The sequence below is a fragment of the Fonsecaea erecta genome (assembly GCF_001651985.1).
Source record: "Fonsecaea erecta strain CBS 125763 chromosome Unknown Scaff2, whole genome shotgun sequence".
In the NCBI taxonomy this organism is placed as follows: Eukaryota; Fungi; Ascomycota; class Eurotiomycetes; order Chaetothyriales; family Herpotrichiellaceae; genus Fonsecaea; species Fonsecaea erecta.
In genome coordinates, this window is record NW_017387245.1 from 3,987,913 (window position 1) to 4,011,851 (window position 23,939).

At 54.0% G+C, this 23,939-nt stretch overlaps 6 protein-coding genes across 6 annotated transcripts; 5 read left to right on the forward strand and 1 right to left on the reverse strand.

The window, feature by feature from the left end:
- Window positions 1-1,799: 1,799 nt before the first annotated feature.
- Window positions 1,800-7,730, forward strand: AYL99_03183 (hypothetical protein; the record flags this gene model as incomplete). The annotated part of the gene is made up of 1 exon (XM_018834699.1): window positions 1,800-7,730. One exon carries the CDS (start codon window positions 1,800-1,802, stop codon window positions 7,728-7,730), a length of 5,931 nt encoding a protein of 1,976 aa, XP_018697323.1.
- Window positions 7,731-9,792: 2,062 nt separating this feature from the next.
- On the forward strand, window positions 9,793-10,383 carry AYL99_03184 (hypothetical protein; the record flags this gene model as incomplete). The annotated part of the gene is made up of 1 exon (XM_018834700.1): window positions 9,793-10,383. The coding sequence occupies one exon, from the start codon at window positions 9,793-9,795 to the stop codon at window positions 10,381-10,383; it is 591 nt and encodes a 196-aa protein (XP_018697324.1).
- Window positions 10,384-11,464: 1,081 nt separating this feature from the next.
- Window positions 11,465-13,767, forward strand: AYL99_03185 (hypothetical protein; the record flags this gene model as incomplete). Its single annotated transcript, XM_018834701.1, has 9 exons — window positions 11,465-11,493; window positions 11,559-11,874; window positions 11,939-12,030; window positions 12,079-12,343; window positions 12,409-12,832; window positions 12,902-13,002; window positions 13,069-13,229; window positions 13,281-13,377; window positions 13,432-13,767. 9 exons carry the CDS (start codon window positions 11,465-11,467, stop codon window positions 13,765-13,767), a joined length of 1,821 nt encoding a protein of 606 aa, XP_018697325.1.
- Window positions 13,768-15,557: 1,790 nt separating this feature from the next.
- On the forward strand, window positions 15,558-16,868 carry AYL99_03186 (hypothetical protein; the record flags this gene model as incomplete). The annotated part of the gene is made up of 2 exons (XM_018834702.1): window positions 15,558-15,700; window positions 15,761-16,868. 2 exons carry the CDS (start codon window positions 15,558-15,560, stop codon window positions 16,866-16,868), a joined length of 1,251 nt encoding a protein of 416 aa, XP_018697326.1.
- A 1,325-nt stretch (window positions 16,869-18,193) lies between these two features.
- AYL99_03187 (hypothetical protein) lies at window positions 18,194-20,416 on the reverse strand (the record flags this gene model as incomplete). Its single annotated transcript, XM_018834703.1, has 8 exons — window positions 18,194-18,833; window positions 18,921-19,058; window positions 19,119-19,177; window positions 19,236-19,270; window positions 19,323-19,651; window positions 19,701-19,984; window positions 20,050-20,149; window positions 20,211-20,416. 8 exons carry the CDS (start codon window positions 20,414-20,416, stop codon window positions 18,194-18,196), a joined length of 1,791 nt encoding a protein of 596 aa, XP_018697327.1.
- An 887-nt stretch (window positions 20,417-21,303) lies between these two features.
- On the forward strand, window positions 21,304-23,339 carry AYL99_03188 (hypothetical protein; the record flags this gene model as incomplete). The annotated part of the gene is made up of 4 exons (XM_018834704.1): window positions 21,304-21,655; window positions 21,833-22,036; window positions 22,142-23,067; window positions 23,253-23,339. 4 exons carry the CDS (start codon window positions 21,304-21,306, stop codon window positions 23,337-23,339), a joined length of 1,569 nt encoding a protein of 522 aa, XP_018697328.1.
- Between the last annotated feature and the right edge of the window lie 600 nt (window positions 23,340-23,939).

Below are 23,939 nucleotides of genomic sequence, written 5' to 3' on the forward strand. Positions count from 1 at the left end.
GACTTGAACCGTAGGAGCGTAAGAAGGGATAGGTAGCACGATGGTGTCTGCAGCACAGGTCCGGGGAGATGACACGCATCCTTCGAGCTCAAGAAGGCTGATTGGACCGGTGACCTGGTCGCTGCTTGTTTCATCAGCGTCTGAAGAGAGTCGAGCGCAGCCAAATTTCTGGGGTGCACACGGGCGTCATCCATGGATGGCCACGGTCTCCTGGGTATATCTGATGACGAAGTGGATTGAACGGGCCTTGCAAACACTTTACGATGGACCACGCGAGCCAGTCCAGCCCTGTCCAACAGGTGGACAGGGGTTGACGGATTCCCACATTGTGTTGTCATCACTTCAGAAACATTGACATTATTTTTGTTTGGGTGTATGATCTCGGAGATGTCATGCGCGTCGACGCAATCGACACTCCAGTTCCCGTCTGTGCCGTTGCTGAGGGAAGGAAGGCAACAAGCCAGCTATGCTGTAGCCGAGCAAACCGTCAACAAACAGGCGGGATCGAAAAAGTGGGGAGAGGTGAGCGAACCAGCGACTGATGAGAGAATGCACAGGAAGGAATAAGGGACTGTCAGCAAAAGAGAGATGAGAGGTCAGAGCAGATAGAGGGACTCGCGAAGGGGGGAGAGGGGTCGAAAGATTTGTCGGGTTCGCAATAGGGCCGGCATCGAGGTGAGCTATTCAGAGGAAGTGTTGTGCCAGGTGCCCGGGGGGTTGGAGGTCGGAAACAGACATTGGACGAGGGAGACTCGAGATCCTAGCAAGAACTAGGAAGGATGTTGAGTTAATCTTTGTCGATGTGCCGACGACGAGAGCGAGTGAAGTTGTTATTATTGGTGAGACGGCGACAGGAATAACGCCCTGGCGTGCATTAGCTGGCCGCAGCCAAAAGGGAAGGGGACGTTGGAGTTGGAGTTGACACGCAGCAGGCCCCCGTCAGCCCTCGCCTTGGCTGTAGGGTCTGTCTTCGGGGGGTACTTCTTGGGTGCCTCGATGCTTTCAAAGCGAGCCCCACCCCTAAACCGCCCTAACGAGATCACCGGCATCTGCAGCCCAGGTGCAGCCAATAGCACGCACTGGGAGCGATGTGGTAGGTTGTAGGCGCTTGGGCTGCCCGCCTTCACGCAGTTTACTTACAAACTCAAGTGAGAAACATCCTCACGGGGCCCTCAGACCACCGAACTGCCCGTGCCTTGCCCTGCCTTACCCTTTGCCAACTGTCCCACTATTCTCCTGCGAACCCCCTTCAATCACTGGCTGCGAAAAATAATTGCCCAGCGGCGACGGCAGCAACTGAGCCTTTCTCTCTTGGGTGCTGCGTCTCCTCCAAAATACCATCACATCGCAGCTTCAATCATCACTTGCCCAAAGTTCTCCCTTGTCAATTATTATCATCGTTCGTTACTTCGATTGCCAATTTGTGGCCGATTCCTTGTCTCTATTGCACTTCTGATGTAGTCGTCTTGGTCCTTTGTCCTCCAACAAACCCCAAGAGAGAGAAAAGCAGGCCGCTCTCCTCACGTGGATCGCCGCCCTCCCTGATCTCAACTGCTCCCTCTACAGTCCCTCGACACACACAGAACACTCGTTACAACTCTCTATCCTCGGCAGACCCCCCTCCCTCCTCTAAAGGCCCCGGCACCATATTGACGACTCTGCCAGAGATGTCAAGATAACGGGCGACTTTTGGGCTCCATGGTGGGTCAAAAGTCATAAAGGACTGCCCGTTCCTCCGGTCCCTCTCCGCTCCGTCAACGACTTGTCTCTGAAAGACCGTTCCTCCTGCAGCGGGAGTAATGGCCCAGGATGGACTTGAACAACAATATTTGGAGCCCCCGATCATTACGGCCATCAAGAGCGATGCGGGTTATGGGAGCGAAATGAGCCGGCATGCGATGGAGAGGTCATTCAGCCAGGACATTCAAGATGGCACTCAAGAGTTGAAAGAGGCGGCCGAACAAACCCGGAACATCATTCTTGATCTCAGTTTGGATGGCCATATTCGCTGGGTCAGCCCTTCTTGGACCGATGTGGTCGGCACTGATCTCGAGCATGTTCGAGGTCACAAGATTTCAGAATTCATCAGTGATGATCCGCATGTCTTCGATTCTGCTATCGAGGCTCTCAAGTCCAATGATTCCAAGAGTCAATTCGTCAAATTCGCCGTCAAGGTTGGTCCTTCTTCCGACATGGGGACTATGTTACAGACAGACGACGGCGAGGAACCGAGTGAGAACAATGTGGAAACTGACGCGAGTGGAAACGCAACCCTCGAACTGGAAGGCCAGGGGATCATGGTCTACGACAGGACGTCTGGAGGAGAGTCGCACACCATGTGGATGTTACAGCCCGCTCAGGAACCCGTCCGTATCGAAATCGCTCTCCCTCGAGCACTGGTTGAAACACTCGGTGTGGGCGCAGAGATTCTGGCAAAATACCTCACCGAGCTTGCAGAGTTCGGGGCTAACGACCCCGAGAACCACCCCCCGCCTCTTCCTATACTCTGTCGCGTCTGCGAGCGGTCCATTGTTCCGTGGTGGTTTGAGAAGCACTCGGATCTATGCGTACAAGAACACAGGGCTGAAATGGATGTGCAGATGATACAGGAAAACCTCTCGGAACATCGGCATGCAATTGTCAAGGTGCTTGACGCTTTTGAGGTTCGTCAAGGGCGAGGCTCAGGCGGCGAAAACTCCCCCGCTTCAGCTCCTGAGTACAAGGGTATGCCGATCGGCCCATCGCCAACCTCTTCGACTGGTGTCTCTTCCGCCTCTGGATCTCACAGTGCCAGTCCTGTGAGATCTCGAAGTCCGTCCACGGCCGGCCTAGGTCACGCTCGAGCTCGCTCGTTCGTCGTCCGACGCCCTCTGGTGCGCATTGTGGAATTGATTCTGGACCTCTGCGACACGGCCATCGAGATAAATGTACCTTCGATCAAAGACAGCAAAAGCTTGGTGGAAGATGACTTCAAGTCGCAGTCCCCACAGTCAGAATCCAGAATTTCCCAAATCATCCAATGGCAGCCCCCAAGCAGCTTGGATAACGAGCCTGGCTTGGCCGCCTTGAGTGCAGATACTGAAAAACTGGCTCGTGCCAAGGTCGAGGCCGTGCACCGATATCAGAATGTCTTGGAATACTCTGAGCGGATCCGACAAGAGTACATGGCCGAAGTGGATGCATGTATCAACGAAGCTTTGATCAAGGCCGAAAGGGCGGCAGCTGGAGAAGCGTTATCTTCCAGTGAAAGCGAGTCTGAAGAAGAGCCCACACTAGAAGGCATTCTCGAAAGCCCTGGCGAGGATATGGAGCCGACGTCGCAGCCGCTCCCTATTGACCACCTCGAGCCTGAAGCCAGTCGGAGCACATCTTACGTTGGCTTGAGGTCAATGGCTTCTGCTCTCAGAAACCCAAGAGACTTGCCCCAGATCACGATGGCAGCCGATAAGAGACGATCATCATCTCAGGCGGTTTCAACAGGCTCCAGCAGCCCGATTGAATGTCCCACCCCAAAATCTCATCGGAGCAATCTCATCTCTCAACCACAACCAATCTCGAACAGACGGTCGATGTACATTGAAGATGCCAACGACAGCGACAGCAGTCTTCCGCCGCCCTCCATGTTGTCAGGCAATTGGCGGGCTGATTCTCCCGCCTCTGCATCTGATCAGGGTCGAACCGCGCAATCACGGGACAGGAAGCGGCGGAGCATGCATCTACATGGCCTTAATTCGGCCTCACCCCACCGCCAGCAGTCTCCGGGGAGGTACCCACCACCGCCACCATCACCACTGCGAATGACCAAGTCGAGAATTCCCAGTGGAGAGATAGCCCAGTCACCGGTTGTGTCCCCATTGCTGACGGCCGGCGAATTCGTGCCTCCAAGCAATGCTCCGATTCTGCATAGAAGGCAGTCATCGATGCATTCGTCTGACCTGAAGACTCCTGCATCCCCTAGGTTGAACTCTATTTCTCATTTGCAGCAGCGTGCACAGCCACCTTCGATAAAGGATTTTGAGATTATCAAGCCGATCAGCAGGGGTGCCTTTGGAAGTGTGTATCTGGCCAAGAAGAAAATCACTGGCGAATACTTTGCCATCAAAGTGCTCCGCAAGTCGGACATGATCGCAAAGAATCAAGTCACAAACGTCAAGGCGGAACGCGCCATCATGATGTGGCAGGGGGAGAGTGATTTTGTTGCTAAACTGTACTGGACGTTCTCCAGCAAGGATTACCTCTACCTGGTCATGGAGTACTTGAACGGAGGCGACTGCGCTTCACTCGTGAAAATTCTTGGAGGGTTGAGTGAAGATTGGGCTAAGAAGTATATCGCCGAAGTCGTTCTCGGTGTCGAACATCTGCACTCTCGAGGGATTGTTCATCGTGACTTGAAACCGGATAATCTTCTGATAGACTCCAAAGGTCATCTGAAGCTTACCGATTTTGGCCTGTCTCGCATGGGTCTCGTCGGTCGACAAAAGCGTGCACTCAAGCAACCGGACGAGGCCGTGCCCGATCTTTTGAAGCAAGGCCCATTCACCCAGAATGGTTCGGGGTCAAATCCGACCTCCAGATCCACCTCCTTTGATTACCAGGGCCCTCATTCACCAGCACCGACACCCCTTATGACACCCGCTTTCACTGGTGGCCTTGATCAGCCTTCCTACTTCAGCTTGAATCGAGAAAGCTCTTTAAGCCGAGAGACGTCTCTGAGAAACTCCGGCTATCGCAGTGATAGTGGCAGCGGCTCCAGTTTTGATCTCCACCAACTCTTCAAAAAGCTCGGCGTGCACGAAGACACGGATTCGCCTCCTCAGATCTTTCCTCGAAAGATCGAAGAAGAGGCGTACAGCCAGGGCAGTGCCTCGCCTGATCTCTTCCCTCTGTCACAGTCGATGAGTAATATCTCTCAAGCAGCTCCCGCTCCATTACCTTCTCAGATGTTAGCTCCTCCATTATTTGAGCCCGAAGAGAGTGATCGTCGTTTTGTGGGTACTCCAGACTATCTTGCTCCCGAAACCATCAACGGCACCGTGCAGGATGAAATGTGTGACTGGTGGTCTTTGGGGTGTATCATGTTCGAATTCCTCTATGGCTTTCCCCCTTTCAATGCAGAGACGCCGGAAAAGGTCTTTGACAACATTCTAAATCGGAGAATTGCCTGGCCTGAGGACGACGAAATCGAAGTAAGCCCGGAAGCGCGAGATCTCATTGACAAACTCATCCAGCTCGACCCGAGAGAAAGACTGGGTGCTAATAAGGACGAGAAGTATCCAAGTGGTGGCGCCGAGATTCAGGCTCATCCCTGGTTCGCTGACATCCACTGGGATACACTCTTGGAAGACGAGGCTCAATTCATTCCGAACCCAGAGCATCCAGAAGACACCGAGTACTTTGATGCGCGCGGGGCTACCTTGTCATCCTTCCCTGAAGAACTAGAAGACCAAATCTCACCGGCTGGCACAACTCCAAATGGTTCAGAATATCCTAACCGTCCCCACGATGCACTGTTCCGAGCGAGAACACAGGCAAATCCTGCCAAGCGTGGCCTCATGCCTCTTCACATTCCTCCCCACGTGGTACGCGATTCCCGCAGTCGACGACTTAGCGAGCCTGTAATTGCCGACGACTTTGGCAACTTCACTTTCAAGAACCTGCCCGTGCTGGAGAAGGCCAACAAGGACATAGTCGAGAGGATGAGGAAAGAAGCAATGCAAGCTCAAGCTAGAGGCTATGCGCATTCGCAGGCAATGTCTGCCACCAACAGTCCCGCGCTGGGATCTCCTGGACCTTCCCTTGAAGGCAGTCCAATGATGCCGATGCCGGTTAAACGGGCGCTATCCATCAGCAAAGGTCACAGGCCAGGCTCTCCATCAAGCCTGGCTACCTCCAACTCGTCTCCCAGCAGGCCTTCTCAACCTTCTTCACCCCTCTTGGTTCAATTCTCCACCGTGCAGCATCACGATAGACGAAAGACTTCTGGCTCTTCCCAAGGAAGCAGCTCTCTTGCTCCAAGTAGCTTTTTCGATATCCCTCATGACGCTATCAAACATGGACAAACGGCCACGTCGTCTCCCATCAAATCTGCTCGGATGCCGTCTGTCTCGCCCGCGAAAGCGATGCCTCCACCACGAGCTACGACAGTCAACGGGCGCACCAGGTCGCAGACCGTCGGCTCACAGGAGAGTGATGGACAGGCCCCTCCGCGGGAACCCTTCGTCCCTGGTCATCATAAGCGCAAGAGCCAACTGCTCGTCCGAGATGTTTCACCATCATCTTCGGACAATGAGTCTGCACAAGCAAAGGCACTACTCAAGGTGCAACGTCGGCGGCAGAGCTCGAGGAGATTATCGCAGATTAACTTTCTTGAGGGCCCTACATATCGACCTTTGGATGTCCTGATTTGCGAGGATCATCCGGTGTCGAGGATGGTAATGGAGAGACTGTTTGAGAAATTACGCTGTCGGACGATTACCGCGACCAACGGCCCTGATGCTCTACGACTTGCTATCAGCCAGATTCAATTTGACGTTATTTTCATGGAATTCAAGCTGCCTCTGATCAGTGGCGTCGACGTTGCTCGCATGATTCGAGATACAAAGAGCGCCAATACCAGTACTCCAATTGTCTGCATTACGGGATATCTGAAAGATCTTCCCGAAGTCCACCACTTTGATACTCTGATGCAGAAGCCGCCGACCACTCAGAAGCTCACCGAGATGCTCGCCAAATACTGTGCCTGGAAACCCGCACCAAAAGACTTCCGGATGGCAGTTCCGTTGACCATCCCACATCTCAATACACGATTCGAACCCATGCCCACCCAAGACAGTCCGAGCTCTGTGGCTTCAAGTTTGGCGCCGACTATGCCCGACTCATCATATCGAGGATCGGGTCGGGAGGATTCGATTGGCAGTGGCGGGTTTTTTAGCGATCTGGAATCGTTCAAGAGCGATGACATTCCCGTCATTGTGTCTCGAGCTGCCACAGATGACTGGGCAAAGGCTGGTTTAGGGATTTCCGACGACATAGTCCTCGGACAGAGACCTTACATCCAGTCAGGCTACCCTCATCTTGTTCATACCGAGTCTGCACCCCCGAGTGCTTGCGTCGACGACACTGGCGGTTATGGTCTTCAAACTCCACGGCGGCAAAAGTCATCCGAGGCTGTCAGAATGAAGCGGGAACTACTTGAGAAAAACATGAACCATGCCAGTGGAGCAGCTGAAGAAGGGGATGATGAAGACGAGGAACTGGGTGACGTCCAAGTGCGGGCGCGGTCACCCATCGGCAAACCCGCACGGCCGTCCTCCAAACTGGGGATAGAAATGATGCGTACGAACAGTCGTGGAAGCGTCATATCCATGGGTGACGACAGGTCAACAGAGGCAGACAGCCTTCGGAAGTCTCTGGAAATTCTCGAAGAGCGCATGGAGAATCTCAAGATTCCCGAGGAACCCAGTACGGCTTCGTTGACAGAGATCCAGCCGCGGAAAACGCTTGAGAGGACTGTCTCCCAGCATTCATATCCTGATCAAGAGATTCTCTGCTCGTCGAGCGGCCAGATCACGCCCCCAGTCATATTTCCCCCCAAACCCGGAACCACGTTTGCTGATATCGAGATGGAGATCACTCCGGTGCCGACCAAAATGACCAATATTGAAGAAGAGCCTACCCCGAAGCCCCAAGGCAGTCCCTCAGCGCCAGAAACAACACAATCTCAGCGCTAGCTTATTCTACCCTTTTCTCATGTGTATATGCGATTATGATTGACTTACGGATATTTGCTGGAACGATTGGACTCTGGGCTTTTTCTCATTTCCTTTGTACACAATGACTTGCTGCAAGGCGCTGGAGGAGAAGGAAGTGAAAGCATCATTGGCGTTTTCTTGACGATGGGAAAATGCACCCACGTCGAATGTGTGTTTTATTCTCTGGTGTCGATACCTCAGGGCATGGAACAACACGGGCTTAAATAGTTTGACAATAAACCATCGTACTCCCAATGAGCATTCATAATGCGATCTTGTCTTCTTTTCCTCCGATTGTTGTACAACAATGTTGGGGAGGTGCCTGCCTCGATGGTGGACGCTCTTCCCCCATTGTGATATCTTACGACCAAATACGATAGCGGCGGCTGCTCGTACATGGAACGTACTCTAATTGGTTGTACCAAGAATACTCCTCGTCATTTATTTCGACCTATACTCCATTGGGACCTGGTGGGTCGTTATTGACAAGTTTTACCTTTACAGGACCTGGGTACTTATACCTCCCTCCGGCGCTCCTTTTTTCCTTTTCCTCAGGAAGTAAACATGGCACCAAGGCAAGTACCTCTCTCAACGCGCGTATTGGGCTATATGTGCACAAATCTAACTGGCGGTCCACAGGAAGATACCTTTACGGCCAATACCGAGCCCTCCGCCTCCGCCCCCACCAGTAGCGGCAACCCCCTGGACCACACCCATGAAGTGGGTAGTGATCACGGGTGTTTTGTCGCTTCTGGTGGGCATCCTGTCCTGCCTGTGGGGAGATAAGATAAAGACTTAGGTGGTCAAGTGGACAGGGCGGCTTCTGCGGCGCCAAAGCCTCATTGGAGAGGGACCTCCCCTACTGGTGCCGTTGGATCCAGTAGGTGCTCGAGGAGAATCTGGGGAGGTGGCGGTGGCCTCAGAAGTGGCGGAGGCGGAAGAGGGAGAGGAAGACGACGACGACGAAGACGAGGTAAGTTCATTAGATTAGATATTGAAGGCGACCGGAATGGTAACTTTACTACTCGGTATAGATTACGGAGTTCGCCTCTGCAAGTGAGTTCCCAACTCACTAATTTTTTGGGTGCCTTGTTTTGGCACTTACGCCTCTTATATCGACATTGTTACACGGTCAGGCTCCTGTTACATAAATACCCTGCCGAGTGTGGTCTCTGCCTCCCCGTGGCGCTCGGTGGAAACTTGAAGAAGTTATTCCAAGGCTAAAGATACCTGAGCCCCCCGTGCAAGAAGGAAAAGCGTGCAAGAAGGGAAAGCTTGGATGGCTTGGATAGCTGCAACCTTGGGCAACTTCACACGAGCATATCGATTGTCGCTTTGTCGACCGCTGCTCTCAGCCAGACAAAGTATACTGAGCAGGCCATAATCAACCTGACATCCGCCAGTGACTCAATCATTACAACCTTCTGCCAACCGCTGTATGCACTATCCACCAATGCATACAGAACTCGAACTGAATGTGACTCAAAATCACTCAAAAAGTCAAGGCTCTCAAGGTCCCAGCTCTCATTCCATCAGAGCATGTACAAGTTGGACAACTCCAACCCGAAACATCTCAAACTCAATATCTCCTCTCAATCCACCAAAATATACGGCAAACAAGCCCGTGCTCAAACCAAATCTCTCAAAACTCAAAGGTCCTCAGGACTTTTGGCCCACCAGTATTTGTCTCAGACCACCCCAATCGATCCCATAGAGCCACTGGATGCTGCTCTATGGACCACCATGGTCCCTTTCGATACCTCTCACTTTGCAGCCTGCTTCTGCAGAAAGTTCCGTGAATCCACGGAACAAGAAAACCTGGAGAGCATCTTGGGTTTCAGGACCTGACAGTGGTTTACCCAAGGTCCTCTGAAAATCAGGATTATTTAAGAAGCTACTGCTTACTGCTTTCTCACTCCCAACACCACCACCAACAAGAGTTCTGCTTCAACGCTTTGTGCAGGAATCCAAATCAACCTCGTCAACTTCCACCAGTTGGGACCCCATTACCAGAAACCCCTTCATGCAGACCAACACAACAATGGCATTTTTGCAAACCTTTATCGCCCTAGCAATGCTGCTCGGTATTCTTAACCAAGTCATTGCTGAACCTGCGGACGCGACGCCAACGCCAACGCCGACGCCGCAATTATGCACACCACTTGGCCATCCGGACTACGATTGTAAGGACCCAGTTATTTGCGAGAAGGACTGGCCTTCAGAGACCGGAAATTATGGGTTGGGCAATCTCACTGTGAAGCTTCGAGCCCGCTACACGCCTTTGCGGAGGATCATGTTCAATGAAACTGGGGTGAATGTCATAGTCAGCAAACAACCAAACTATCAACGTCGTCGATCAGTCACTACGTCCCAGTCTCAAGGCTCTGGGAAGGGGTTGGAGCCACTTCCGCTTAAGTGCTGTCGACCAACAGTCGAGTGTTTCAATTTTTTCGCCGACGAGCTCAAGCTCGAAGCCATCGACTATACCGGTCGTCTCATGGTAAAAGATCTGAATGACTGGAAGAAAGCAGAATGTTGCATGGTCAGATTCCAAGCGTCATGCGTATTTCCTCCACGACGAGATCAATGGGTCGACTGGAACGAGCCACCAGAGTGTGCAGACGTCCACTGAAAGAAATTCGCAACACACCCGCAGTCCGCAACTCCAGAGAGACGGTTTGAGCTGATGATGACCATGGGCTGGAGGATATCATGGGTGGACATGTCGTGATGGCAAATTGGAGGGTCTTTTGTACAGGGAGGTCGGAACAGTTTATTGCACAGGTGTATACACGTCACTGGTAATGAATGTGTTTGACCATTTGCAGACTCAGGAAGACAGAGCCAATTCAAGCTGATGGTTTACTGTTAGGTATCTCTGGAAGAAATTACAACTAGCTACCATGCATCTCTGTGTCTGTCTCTCGCACTCTGCCGTGGGAAAAGTACCGATCGAGGCTTTGCGACACCGATGCTGTTGTCTCCGGACCAATGATCAGTCTGGAGAGGGAGAATGACATCAGCGGCGGCCGTTCAGTCCTTGTAGATCCTATTTTTCCGGCTTGGCATCAATGTCCTTCTCCGCCGTTGCAAATCATCGCCGTACCGTGGGCACCACCACCCAACCACCTTTCCGTCTCCCGCCATCAAGCCTTGTCACATTCTCGCTTGCTACCTATTGGTATCTCTTGGTATCTCTTGGTATACGTCAAGCAACGGGAAGCTTTCCAACTGTCGGTCGCATCATGCCGTGAGGGTCAAGGACCTTTGCAACGTGCCAAGGGCCGTTCCATGACACGACCGCCGTGGGATCTGACGATCACTGGGTCGTTGTTGCATCGACTATCGCTTCGTCCATGCTTCTCGATGGAGTGCATTGATACCTCTCGGCAGCGAGGGTAGTATATGTTGACGATTGCAATGGCCAGTATTGGTAGGTTCGCCAACGATGGAGCGATCTGCCCATGCCCCTGCTTCTGGCCAAGGATGTTATCACGAAGCACTCTTAGTATAATATCTACGGTGGTCTAGGTATAATTATACCCCGCAAGATGGCTGCTTTTGGTTGTTTCTAGCATCTTTCGTTGCAATTGTTAACCTGCTTGGATTTCACGGTCTCACCGTTCTCTCGCGTCTTTTCTCACCTGTCCATCACATCCCTTCGCATGCACTTCACTTCCACTTTATCACGCCCATTGCCTTGAAATCCCAGAATGGCGGAACATGAGTTTCAGGCTGCTCAGTACAGATTCCCCCCAAAGACAATCCAACAGGTCGACATCGAAGCTGACTGATGTTTCTCTCTAGACTGCATGGGGAGAAACACAAAGAGAACGATGATTCGGTGAAGGCCATCCACGATGTCACTGGCGGACCACTCACGGCAGACCCAAAGGCTCTTCCAACTGCTGCTGAACATGGTTTCATCGGCGACGAGAAGAGGCCACGCTCCCCGAGTGAGGATACCGAGATTGGCGAGACCGAAGATGGCATGGAACCCAACGAGCACGAAAAGAAGCACCTCCGTCACGTTGGCGAGAGCCTTCCCTTTTCGACTTTCCTGGTGGCTTTCGTCGAGCTGTGCGAGCGCTTCACGTTCTATGGCTGTCAGGGCATCTTCCAGGTTAGCACTCTTGCACCGCCTGTCCCGTGCCTGTGGTCCTCGCGATTTGACTGACCCTTGACAGAACTATGTTCAGCGCCCCCTCGACGGGTCGCAGGGAAGAGGTGCGCTAGGACTGGGCCACCAGGGCGCAACCGGATTGACTACTTTCTTCAAGTGAGAAACACATCTACCCTCATCTGCGTAACTAACCCACCAAACCAGCTTCTTCTGCTACGTCACTCCGATACTGGGTGCAATCGTTGCCGACCAGTACCTAGGCAAGTACAAAGCCATTCTCTACTTCTGCTCGGTCTACTTGATCGGACTCTTGATCCTCTTCACGACCTCGTTGCCGGTTTCCTTGCAGCACGGGGCCGGGCTGGGTGGCTTTATCACCGCGGTCATCATCATCGGGATTGGCACCGGCGGTATCAAGTCGAACGTCGCCCCGCTGATTGCAGACCAGTACAAACGCAGGAAGATGATTGTAAGTGCCGAACGCGCGATAGCCAGGCGCTGGTATACATGAAGGAGACTACTAACGCAAACAAGATGTCGACCACCCCCAAAGGTGAGCGGATCATCATCGACCCGGCGGTGACCATCCAGCGGATCTACATGATCTTTTACACCTGCATCAACATCGGCGCCCTGTCTCTCCTGGCCACGCCGTACATGGAACGTGACGTCGGTTTCTGGTCCGCTTTCTTGCTGTGCTTCTGCATGTTCTGCGCCGGCACCACCGTTCTCATTCTAGGGCGCAAGATCTACGTCGTCCGGCCACCTCAGGGATCTATCATCACGGATGCGTTCAAAGCAGTGTGGCTCATGATCAAACATCGTGACCAGAATGCGCCGAAACCGAGCTGGATGGCGGAAAGGGGCATCCACAAGACGGTTCCGTGGAACGATCACTTCATCGAGGAGTTGAAGAGGGCACTGGTTGCGTGTCGTGTCTTTGTGATATACCCAATCTGTGAGTTCCTATCTTCTTGAGATCGGCCATGACCACAATGGGGATTGGGGTGCTGAATCTCTGTTGCAGATTGGTGTGTCTACGGACAATTCAGCGGCAACTTTGTCACCCAAGCCGGCCAAATGCGAGGGCATGGGATTCCCAACGACCTGATGCAGAATTTCGATCCGGTGAGTACACGGAGGAGGCATGGCTTTCATCAAATCGAACCGAAACGCTCACAAGTCTGCGTACAGATCGCCATCATCGTCTTCGTGCCAATCTTGGACAGATTTGTGTATCCTCTTCTCAGAAAGATGCACATCCCTTTCCCACCAATCAACCGAATCGTGCTGGGCTTCTGGGTAGCTGCCCTGGCTATGATGTACGCGGCAATTGTGCAGCATCTGATTTACAGGTAAGCGGTCGGCAACAGGCGGCGGAGTTTATCGCTGACTGTACCTCATAGCTCTGGACCATGTTATAAGCAACCACTGTGCGATGCGTCGGTTGTCAATGGCGTCGCCGAGGGCAACAACGTGCACATTGCGATTCAAGCTCCAGCGGTGAGTGGACGCCAGATCAGCATGTGCACCACAATGGCTAACCTTCTGACACAGTATATGCTCATCGGCATCTCCGAAATCTTCGCGTCAGTGACAGGTTTGGAGTACGCATACACGAAAGCTCCCCCCAGCATGAAGTCGTTCGTGCAATCCGTTTACCTCCTTACCAACGCATTTGGATCGGCGCTCGGCGAAGCATTGACGCCAGTTGCGTATGACCCTGCCATCCTGTGGATGTTTGTGGGACTTTGCATCGCGAGCTTCTGCGCTGGATGTTTAATCTGGGTGCTTTTCCATCACTTAAATGAGAGGGAAGAAGAAATGAACGCGTTGGAGAATGATGTCGAGGAGGAAGGTGGATATCGTAAGGGCAGCAAGGTCACGTATTGAGACGAGATACACTCAAGCTGAGCACTCAATGCCCTAGTGCGCCAAAGTTGTTGTGACGAGAACAGTTGGAAGCGCTGGTTGACGTCTAGACCAGTGGCTCGGGGAATTTCCACTGGCCATGGGGCTGTGATGGGTGTGCTTTGCAACATGTGCAAGGGACAAAGATAGCCACACCTCATTATTGGCTGCTCAAGGCCGCGAGAGTTGTTGCTTGTCACACAAAGAACTCTAACGATGTCATGTAACATGGACACCTTGCGTAGCGCATCATCGATCGATCGACGAGCGACGCGCTGCAAACCCCGCGTCCGGTTGAAACAAGGGGACTGATAGTTACAGGGTCAAGTGATCCTCGACGAATCCCAGGGAGTTTCTGCCATCGCCGAGCACTGGAGGAGTAGAGACACAAGCTCGCACCAAAGCAAGCCAAGTGTGCAGCCGTCGCAAGACCAAGTGATCTGTGGGATGTGGGATGTGGGATGATGGCGTTTGTCTCTCTTCTCTTGTCGAGGAGAACTCCGTGCCGCGTTTGCGGGTGGCGTCAAGTCACTAGGCTGCGAGGAACGAAGGAGTTCGGGCACGCTACTACGGCGGCGTCCTCTGTGCTCGCTTGCCACCACGGACGCTAAGATTGAGGAGGATCAATGTTTCGGCAGGGGGGGAGCAGGATATCGAGAGGATTGCCAGGGATGGCGCGATGATTGTCTGATACCAGCATCATTTTGGCAGAAATGTACAGGCGCAGGCAGGCCGGAGGGGACGAGGAATGATAATGAATGATTAATGAATCATGATCAGATGCTGCTGCATGGATCGTTCAGGCATCCGGCCACTCCGGCCTTCCCGCGGCTGCCACTAGGCTTGAGTCGCCAGTGGGAATACCTGGAGTAGGTAGCTTTCTTTAACTAAACCGGATTTCCGCAGGTGCCCGAGGTGCAAGGGCTGCACCCTCCCGCCAGCCCCAGCCCACCACTACTACAGTACTGACCAGCCCTAGCTCTTTAGCACTCCAGCCCTCCCAATATTCTTCTCCGCCGCCCGCACTCTTCCCGCTTCCCTCTTTCCTCTTCCCTCGGACTTGGTCTTGTGAACCAGGATTCGGTCCAGCTTTCCAACTGCGGCCATCTTCACCTTCACTTTTCACCATCACCTTCACCTTCACCTTCATCCAGCCTCAGCTTCTCCGGCTCCTGCATCGCTACAATATATCCCTCTTTACTCTTACCATTGTTCCCCCTCCAATTTTATCATTCTGAAGCAGCCACCCATCGATTCCTCCTTTCTCCTGCCGGGAATGCTACACACCCGCATCCGCCCCATTGAAAGCCTGCGTATCCAACTTTGGACCAATCCGCCCTCCGAAGCAAGCGTTGCTTCTTCCCCTTGAAACATCCTCCCCCTTCACCTCAACACCCTTTGTCACTCGATCCGCCTCGTGTGAAAGAGGATCCCATCCACGACCCAAACAGCACGCCGCAGGACCAATCCTAATCTCACCCGTGCTTGCGATTATTCGTTCCGTCACTCCTCCATCGATAACGATCTGCCTCGCGGTCGGGCGCCACTCACACACTTACACACACACTCACACCCTTTTCCAACTTTGTCACGGCTCAACCTCTCCTTTTCGTCTCCTGCTCATGTCTCTGCCCTTCAGCGGCCGACTCGAGCAATAATCAACTTTTTCTCCGTAGTCGCCGGTACAGCTTAGATGCTGCGATCGGTATCCAGTTGCGCACCCGCCATCTTTACGCTTACTCCGGTGCCTTGGCTGTCATATCTCATCTAAGATGGCCACTTCGACATCATCGATCACGTCGTCGCCCACAGCGAGCCCAACTGGCAGCCCTGGAAACAATGGAGGCTCGGGTCCGAGTTCGCCACTGCTCTTTTTCGTGGCTTTGGGCTTTGGGGTTGTCTTCACGAACTTATGGTGAGCCTCAATCGGCATCAGGCGTTGGTATTTCCTCTAATCTTGTGTGTCTCCCGCCAGGATCATCGTTGGCGTCAAATACTGCTTTAGATACAACCAGCGCAATCGACAGCGCATGAATGGTGAAGACCCAGACGGCGTAGATCTCGCAGCAATGCCTCGACAACATCGCCGCAGACGGGAGAAGAAGCTCATGACCATCGAGGAAGTCAACGAAAAATTCCCTTTGACAAAATACAAGACATGGCGTTCCAATCGTGCCGACGAGGGTTTGCCCACGGCGGGAGGGATTACTACGACCTCCCGCCCGGCTAGCATACACAACGTCCAACGGGATTCCAAGGACTCGAAGGAAATTGAGGCCCAAGAATTGGCGCATGCACAAACAAATTCCACGACGGAGGAGAAAACTCCCGAGCATGGTGAACCAGAAGTCGTGGAAGGTGAAAAGAGTGACATGGACAATCGGCCAGTCACGCCCTCTCGTCCCAAATCTGCTCCATCGACCGGAACACCCGGTACTCCCGTGCACAAAGTCAGCAGTCACGATGATGACGACGAAGACGAAGAGCGTATCCAAACTGCCCTTCCTGCCGAACAGCTGCCTGATCCTGGCGACGCCTGTGCCATCTGTATCGACAACATCGACGACGACGATGACATTCGTGGGCTGCATTGTGGTCACGCATTCCATGCCTCGTGTGTTGATCCATGGTTGACATCACGCCGAGCCTGTTGTCCTCTTTGTAAGGCGGATTACTACGTCCCCAAGCCCCGTCCCGAAGGTGCCGAAGTGAATCCCACAAACCTGCAGCCGCCCCCAACGGCGTTTTCCATTATCGGCAATGGTCGACCAGGCCGCAGACCTGCAATGATCATTCCGGGCCGATTCATGAGTATCGTGTATCACGATCGTGATCGGCATGGATTCCCACTGGTGGTGCGTGCAGAGCGCGCAGATCAACCTGCTCGAGAACAAGATCGACGGCGGCAAAGAGACAGGTTACCGAGCTCCAACACAGCTGCTAGCCAAGAAGGAGCCGACACTCAGTCCTCGTGGAGATCAAGATTTGGCTTGAGAATGCCCAGTCGAAGTCGACAAGCACAAACACAACCGGCGGCTCCGGAAGCTCTGCCTACCCCTTCACAGCTTGAAGCTGGAAGATGACAAGAACTAAACACCCAGAAGCAACGATAATGATATGAGTTTACGATAATTCTGACGATAGGCTTCTTGGCTTTTGTTGGGTTCTCCCGGCATTTGGATAGGTGAAAAAGTCTTGGAGATGCATGGGGGCGTGCATATGACTCTCTGTCTGCATGATGCTGGAATTACCGGGCAATGGAATGTTTGCATGGCATGAGTGAGGGGCCACACATTTTCACGTCTCTACAGCATATGGCCGGCACCGCCAGGCACCACAACTTGCACTGCGTTCGTTCAGGAGTGGGCAAGAACTGCGATGGATCTTGGGGATGGATACCTCGGGCTGTGATACCCCCGTTCTCCATTTCTTGGCTATATGGCATATTGTATCTTTAGTCTCCCAGACTGTACTTGGACCTACGACCAAAATGGACTATTTTCTTGTGTTTGAATTGGCCTTTTTTTGGGTTGACTCATTGCCTTCAGGGGGACGGCCATGGACTTCGGTGGCATTGAGAACGACCTTGTCAATAGTTGAGGATCCTCAATGGCTCTCTCTTATGCCTTCGCTGAAGAGGTTGTGACCTAGACTTCTTTGATCCCCTTTCCCCTGCTATCGACAGCGCAAGAGGGCCACCACAAGACGTCCTCACGTTACATACTGAGGTACGTTGGAGCATGGTGCCTCCAGATGTCACGGATGTGCTCGACCGGAAAAGTACGGTCATACATAACTACCACATGGCATTCGTGCGACCATGAGTTGAGTGCAGATAACCGTTCCTTACAGCCACAAGATCTAAGTGTACCCAGTCCTGTGCCGTATGAGATGACATGCTCCAAGTGCGGGCTCGCAGGTACTCTGGGATTATTCCAATCACGGTACAGAGGGGAGCTCGACGGCACCGCACTGCTCTGACGGTTCAAGATACCCAATCACTTGACTACCTGTCGGTATCCATTGTTTCTGAAGAAAGGCCCGGCTTGAATCTATCCCTGTCGTTGCGTCACAGGTCCTTGGAGATATCCAAAGAAAAGAAAGACATCCCGGCACGGCTAAGATCCCCTGAAATCCGGGGATATGGAGGTCTGAGGAAGAAGACACACATGGGTCGACGCCGGGCACTACTTCAACGGGACCGCAAGCCAGCCAAGAGGTTACCCAATTACAATGCTACTGTGTTATACACAGAGAGGGAAAGGGGTTTTCAGTATGGTACGTACTGAGAACAATCGATGCTCATATTGCTAACATTGATGTATGGCGGGCTATGTTAATGCCAACGTCTTCAATTACGGCATGCAGCAAGATTGATTGTCAACGGTGGGGAACATCAGCACCTGGCTCACTTCTCATTCATCTCCTCATCCGCCCTCGCGCCGGCCGGCTTCCTCTCCACACTGGCCTCGACGTGCTCAGTCATGAGCTCCTTGACCTGCTTGATGAAGATCACTGCCACAATGGCCAGGACCACGAAGGGGATGATGCTCGACCAGGCCAGGCGGTAGGCTCGGGCGTAGGCCCAGTCGCGCGCGTCAAGCGCCTGGTCCAAGATCGTGGCGTTGAGCCCACGCACGGCCTCGAAACCGACCCCGGCCTCGATGGCTTCCAGCAGGTCCGGCACCGAGCTGGCGGGCAGGCCGGCGCCGGTGGCAGCCTTGGTGACGTCGCGCGCCAGCGTCGCGGCGATCTTGCCGTTGATTATGGCGTCTAGCACGGCAGACCCGAACGCGCCGCCGATGGCGCGGGCCGATAGCGCGAAGCCCGATGCCGTGGCGATGAAGGCGTGCGGTGCCGCGAACTGCACCAGCGCCAGGATCAGCGTCAGCGGTCCTGCCTGCCCGATCCCCGCGAGCACCGCGAACGCGTACTGCGCGTGGTTTTCGGTCGGCTTGATCGTCGCGTAGCAGATGCACACGACCAGGAAGACCGTGTACGTGAAGATGAGCGGGTTCTTGAGGTCTTTGTACCGGGTCGAGTAGAGGCTGTGTGACGGTGATCCGAAGTCAGAGACGAGCAATCTATGAAGATAGGGGAGGGCAGGCACAGAGCGGGAAGGGAACTTGACTTACACCATGGGAATCGAGAAGGCGATGGTAGGCAGCTGGTACGCCAGCTGGCGGATGGAGATTTGCCAGGACGTCGTCTCCCATCCGAGGTTGAGGATGACCTGGGGAGTCACGCTGTTGACGGCGCTGTAAAAGATCCATCTGGGACCAATTAGTCGGTTGACGAATTCACATTCCCAGGGACACGCATCGACGACTTACCCTTCAACTGCAAAGGCAAAGACCGCGAGAGGGAAATTGTAGCCGCTCTTGAACATGACCTAAAACAGAGTCGTCAGCATCAGGAATGCAAACCAAACAGGTTGGTACATGTCTCACATGAGCAACAATGCCATCGGTTCTTCCTTTCCATTCTACATCACCGTTAGCCACCAAAATTCCTCAGAGTATTGGGTGAAAGCTCACCATATATTCCGAACAACACCAAAAGAACGACTCCGACGACAAGGGGAGCGATGACATGGGCGTCGTGCCACGGATATGAGCCACCAGTCCAATCCAACGCCAGGATGGTCAGGGTGGCGCCACCCACAAAGAGGATCGCGCCGATGGGATCGAGAGACCACAGGACTTCCATAAAGGTCATCTTTGGGTAGTCCGACCGGCGGGGCGGGAAGTAGAAGGCCAGCAGCATGAGCACGGTGGCGCCGTGAAAGGCCGCCTGCATCCAGAAGATGTTCCGCCAGCCGTCCTGGTCGACGTTGGTCACGGCGCCCGCACCGAGCTGTCCGATACTTTACAAGGTTAGTCCTCAGCAGGCTGAACAAGGGAGGTTTCACTTACAGGCCTCCAAAGGCACCTCCTAGAAAATTGGCTCCGTTTGCGATGGCGCGGTACTTCAGAGGCAGCACTTCTGCCGGGATGGCGACGATGATGCCCAGCGACGACAGGCCTACGCCGATGAGAATCCCTCCTCCTATCAAGGTGTTCATGGAATGGGCCGTGGCGGACACGATGGAGCCAACAAAGGCAACCGACAGCTGAATACAGGCCAGGTATTTGCGGTCCACTACGTCTGACAGCCTGCCGATGATGGGACACAGGACGCTTTGCACCAGGAGCGGGCCCTGTAAATTTCGTGAGTATCAGCATTTTGAGTCCTAGTCGATTGGCAACCAAGGAAAATACCGACCTGAATTATCCAGCCGGCCAGTCCGGGGTGGCCCAGGTCTCGGATGATAAAGGCAATGACCGAGCCGGCAGCAACCACCACAAACACCAGGGTCAAGTTGCTGCTCAAGTGGTTAGTCTAAAGATCCAGCAAAACAGTCCTCGGGGGAAAGGGATATTCACCCAAACATGGTGACGAGCACCACGAGCCATGACCGCCAACCCAGCGCGACATGCGTGTCGTCCAGGTGCGAATCGGTTCGGGCAATGGTGTCGTTGACCTCCTTGACATACTCGACGGTGGTCTCATGGTGCTCGCCCAACGGCTTGTCCACGATCGAGACAGGGGCCACCTGCTCGTGCTCCCCAGCGTGCACTGCGCCGCTCATAATCACAGCTTCGCAAGGTTGAGAAGGAGAGAGACTCGAGAGATATAGAGTCAACACACAATCGAAGAAGAGGAAGATGAGGTGGCTAAAGGGATGGTGGACTTGTAGAAGTCTGACCCTTCAGGGTGATCTGGGGAAGATGAACATCTCACGAAGCTGATATGGCTCTGGCACCAGAACCGACCAGGCTACCACGTGTCGGCACCGTGCCGAAGAGTTGTGCATCGGCAGTTGCTCGACGGGCATCTTCCAAGGCGCTGATTCGCACGTTCACCTCGACGGGGAATCCCCGCAAATTGGTCTCATGGCTTGCTCGCCGAGCGAGTGATATACACAGAGACAACAACAACCTCGGGGGCTCGTCGCGCAGGGGGGACGATCGCAGGCGGCCTCAAACACCCATGGGCAGGTTTCCTGAACCAAAGGACAGAAACGAACCAAGAAACCATGCTGACCATGCCGTGTCCGGAAACGCCACGTCGGTTTAGACGCCGGTCTAGCCGTTCCGGGCGATCTCGGCATCTCGCTGATTGGCTCTTCCCCACCCCCTGCGGGGAGACCTTCCCCAGAGTCCATCTCCCCGCCCTCCTCCTGCTGGGGACAGGTCGGCAGTTGGGATTCTGTCGCGAGGAGACAAGATGGCAAGGCTCTGGGTGACTTGTGCCCCTCGGGTCAGCATAAATAGGTTCCCCCAGTGGCTTGAGAGAGGTGAAAGGGAAAAGGGAAAAGGGGGGTGTAAGCAAGCCATCTCTGGAAGCAAAAGTTCTCGCCTGTTTTCACACCGCCAGGCGCCCCTTTACCTTAAGCTCTTCTTGGCTGGGGAAAACCAACTCAAGCCATCTCCTTGACCTGTCTTGGTTATTTCTTGTTCGAACGACTCTCATACCATGGCGCTTTCGGCCACACCGCTGACTCAGCCGGGGGCTGTCGTCTCCCCCGTCTACCTGCTCGTGGGCAGTGTCTTCGCAGTGCTCCTCTACCTGTTCGTGCAGAGCAAGAGGGCCCGACTCGACCACATCCCGGGCCCCTGGCTGGCCAAGTACACCAACCTGTGGCGCGGGTACCAGGCCTGGCGGATCAACCACCACAATGAGGGCGTCAACAACTACCAGATCAACATGATCGGCCGCTACGGCGACGTGGTCCGCATCGGCCCCAAGCATGTCCTTGTCTATGACCCCGAGGCAATCGATGTGATCTATGGCTTTCGAGAGCGGCTTGACAAGGCAAGTAGTACCGGTTGGTTGTAGTGTTTTGGTGTTTTGTTCATGCTGCAGATAAGGAGATTCCTCTTCCAAGCTAACTCGAACCCCGAAATCACCAGGGCCCCGGGTACCAAGTTTTCGTGATGACTGGTAAACAAACCCGCTGCAGACACAAGGCTTGGAGAGTGGGCAGGCTCACATTTTCACATAGGTACCGACCAAACCGCCCTGGTCAGCATCAAGGACGAGAAGACGCACGGAATCTACCGCCGGCCCATCGCCCACGCCTATTCCCTGTCATCTCTCAAGGGCTACGAGCCGTACATTGACGAAACGATCGAGAAGCTGATCAAGGAGCTCGACAAGCATGACGCCGACGGCACGCCCATCAACATGACCCGGTGGCTTCAATACTGTGAGTTTCCTCCACACCTTGAACGGCACGCATCCTATCCCATCACATCCATCCATCTTTGCATCCACATGATTTATTTCAGTCATTCGTATCTAATCCATCTAGGGGCCTTCGACGTCATGTCAAAGATCTCGTTTGGCGAGCCGCTCGGCTTCCTCGACCACGGCCACGACTTCAACGGCATGATCAAGGCGCAGCGCGAGAACTTCCGCTACATAAGCGTGGCCAACAACTTCCCTCTGCTGGACACGCTGACCAAGCGCAACCCGTTCCTCAAGTTCGTCACCAAGAAGCCGAGCATGTTCTTCACGTTCGCGCGGCGCGTGGTCAGCGAGCGTCTGGCCCAGGCGTCCAAGGACCCCGAGTTGCAGTCGCAATCCCCGTCCTCGCGGCGCCACGAGGACCTGCTCGGCAGCTTCATCGCCGCGCGCAAGGCCTACCCGCTAATGACCGACCTGCGCATCACGCACCTGACGGCGACCAACGTGCTCGCCGGCGCCAACAACAGCGCCCGCGCCATGGACGCCACCATCCACTGGCTGACCGAGCACCCGGAGGCGCAGGAGCGGCTGCACCGCGAGATCCGCAGCGTCAACATGGCGGCCATGAAGGAGGCCGACACCGAAGGCCCCGCGGCGCTCGAGCTCGCCCTCAAGATGCCCTACCTCGACGCCGTCATCCAGGAGTCATACCGCCAGTTCGGCGCGCCGGCCAATAACCTCGAGCGCGTCGCCGGCGCGTCCGGCCTCACCTTGCCCAACGGCACGCACCTGCCCCCTGGCACCGTCATCGCCATGAACGCCGCGTCCATGGCCATGCTGCCGCACGTCTTCGGCAGCGACGCCCGCGCCTTCAACCCGGAGCGCTGGCTGAAGCAGCCCCGCGAGAGTGACGAGGAGTTCCGCGACCGCAAGCTACGCATGCACCGCTCCATGCTGGTCTTTGGTCACGGCAGTCGCAGCTGCATCGGCAAGAACATCGTCCAGTTAGAGCTGTACAAGATCTGGGCCACGCTACTGCGGATTTACAAGGTGAGTTCGTTTCTTTCTCTCTTTCTTTTGGTTGTTCGTTGTTCCCTTCTTTCTCTATTTCCCATTTCTCCCTTCATTCAGCCTCTCCTCCATCCAGCCTCTCTCTTCATTGTTGTCGTGGACAGAAAAAGGATGCATGTACCTAGGAGCGACTTACTAATCGGACACTCAATTCCAATCGACAGTTCGAACCCGCCGACGTCAAGATCCACCAAGTCATGGCGATCCCGCGCCGACGGGAGCAGCGGACCGAGAAGTCGGTGGAGATTTGATGGGCATCCCTCCTTCCTGCCTCCCTGTTTGTTTGTTTCATTTGTTTTCGTTTCTTTGGCTTTCCGCTTTTTACCCCCTCAGATCTGTCGTCTCCTGACCATCAGGAAAGGAGGGGAGAGGAGGAGAGGGGGCAGAGAGAGTGCCTGCCTGCCTGGTGTCCCCCAGTGGGCGACTACTACAAACCACTTTCTCAACATCGTATCCGTCTATGCATGGATTTTCTCCTCCAACAGCCCTGCCTGCCTCTCTCATCCACACCCTTACTCTCCCTGCTCTGCTGCCGGTCAGTTGACGACGCCTCGAAACCCCAGCATCGTTGGAAATCGCATCTGGAAATCGCTAGATAGACGCGTACTCGATATTTGGACAGACAGAAATGCAAATGCACACTCCCACCACCCATTTGCTTGGGAAATCTACTGTTTTACATAGAAACGCAATCTACTTCCTATGCCGTATGACCCTATGTAGCCGGAATGACGCAAGACCCTGATGGAGAGAGAGATTTTGATAAGTCTGGCCAGCTTGCTCACAGATTCTTTTCTTTGAGGGGAGGGAGATTTTCTATTTCAAAAAATGTACTAGGTGGGTTCGTCTAT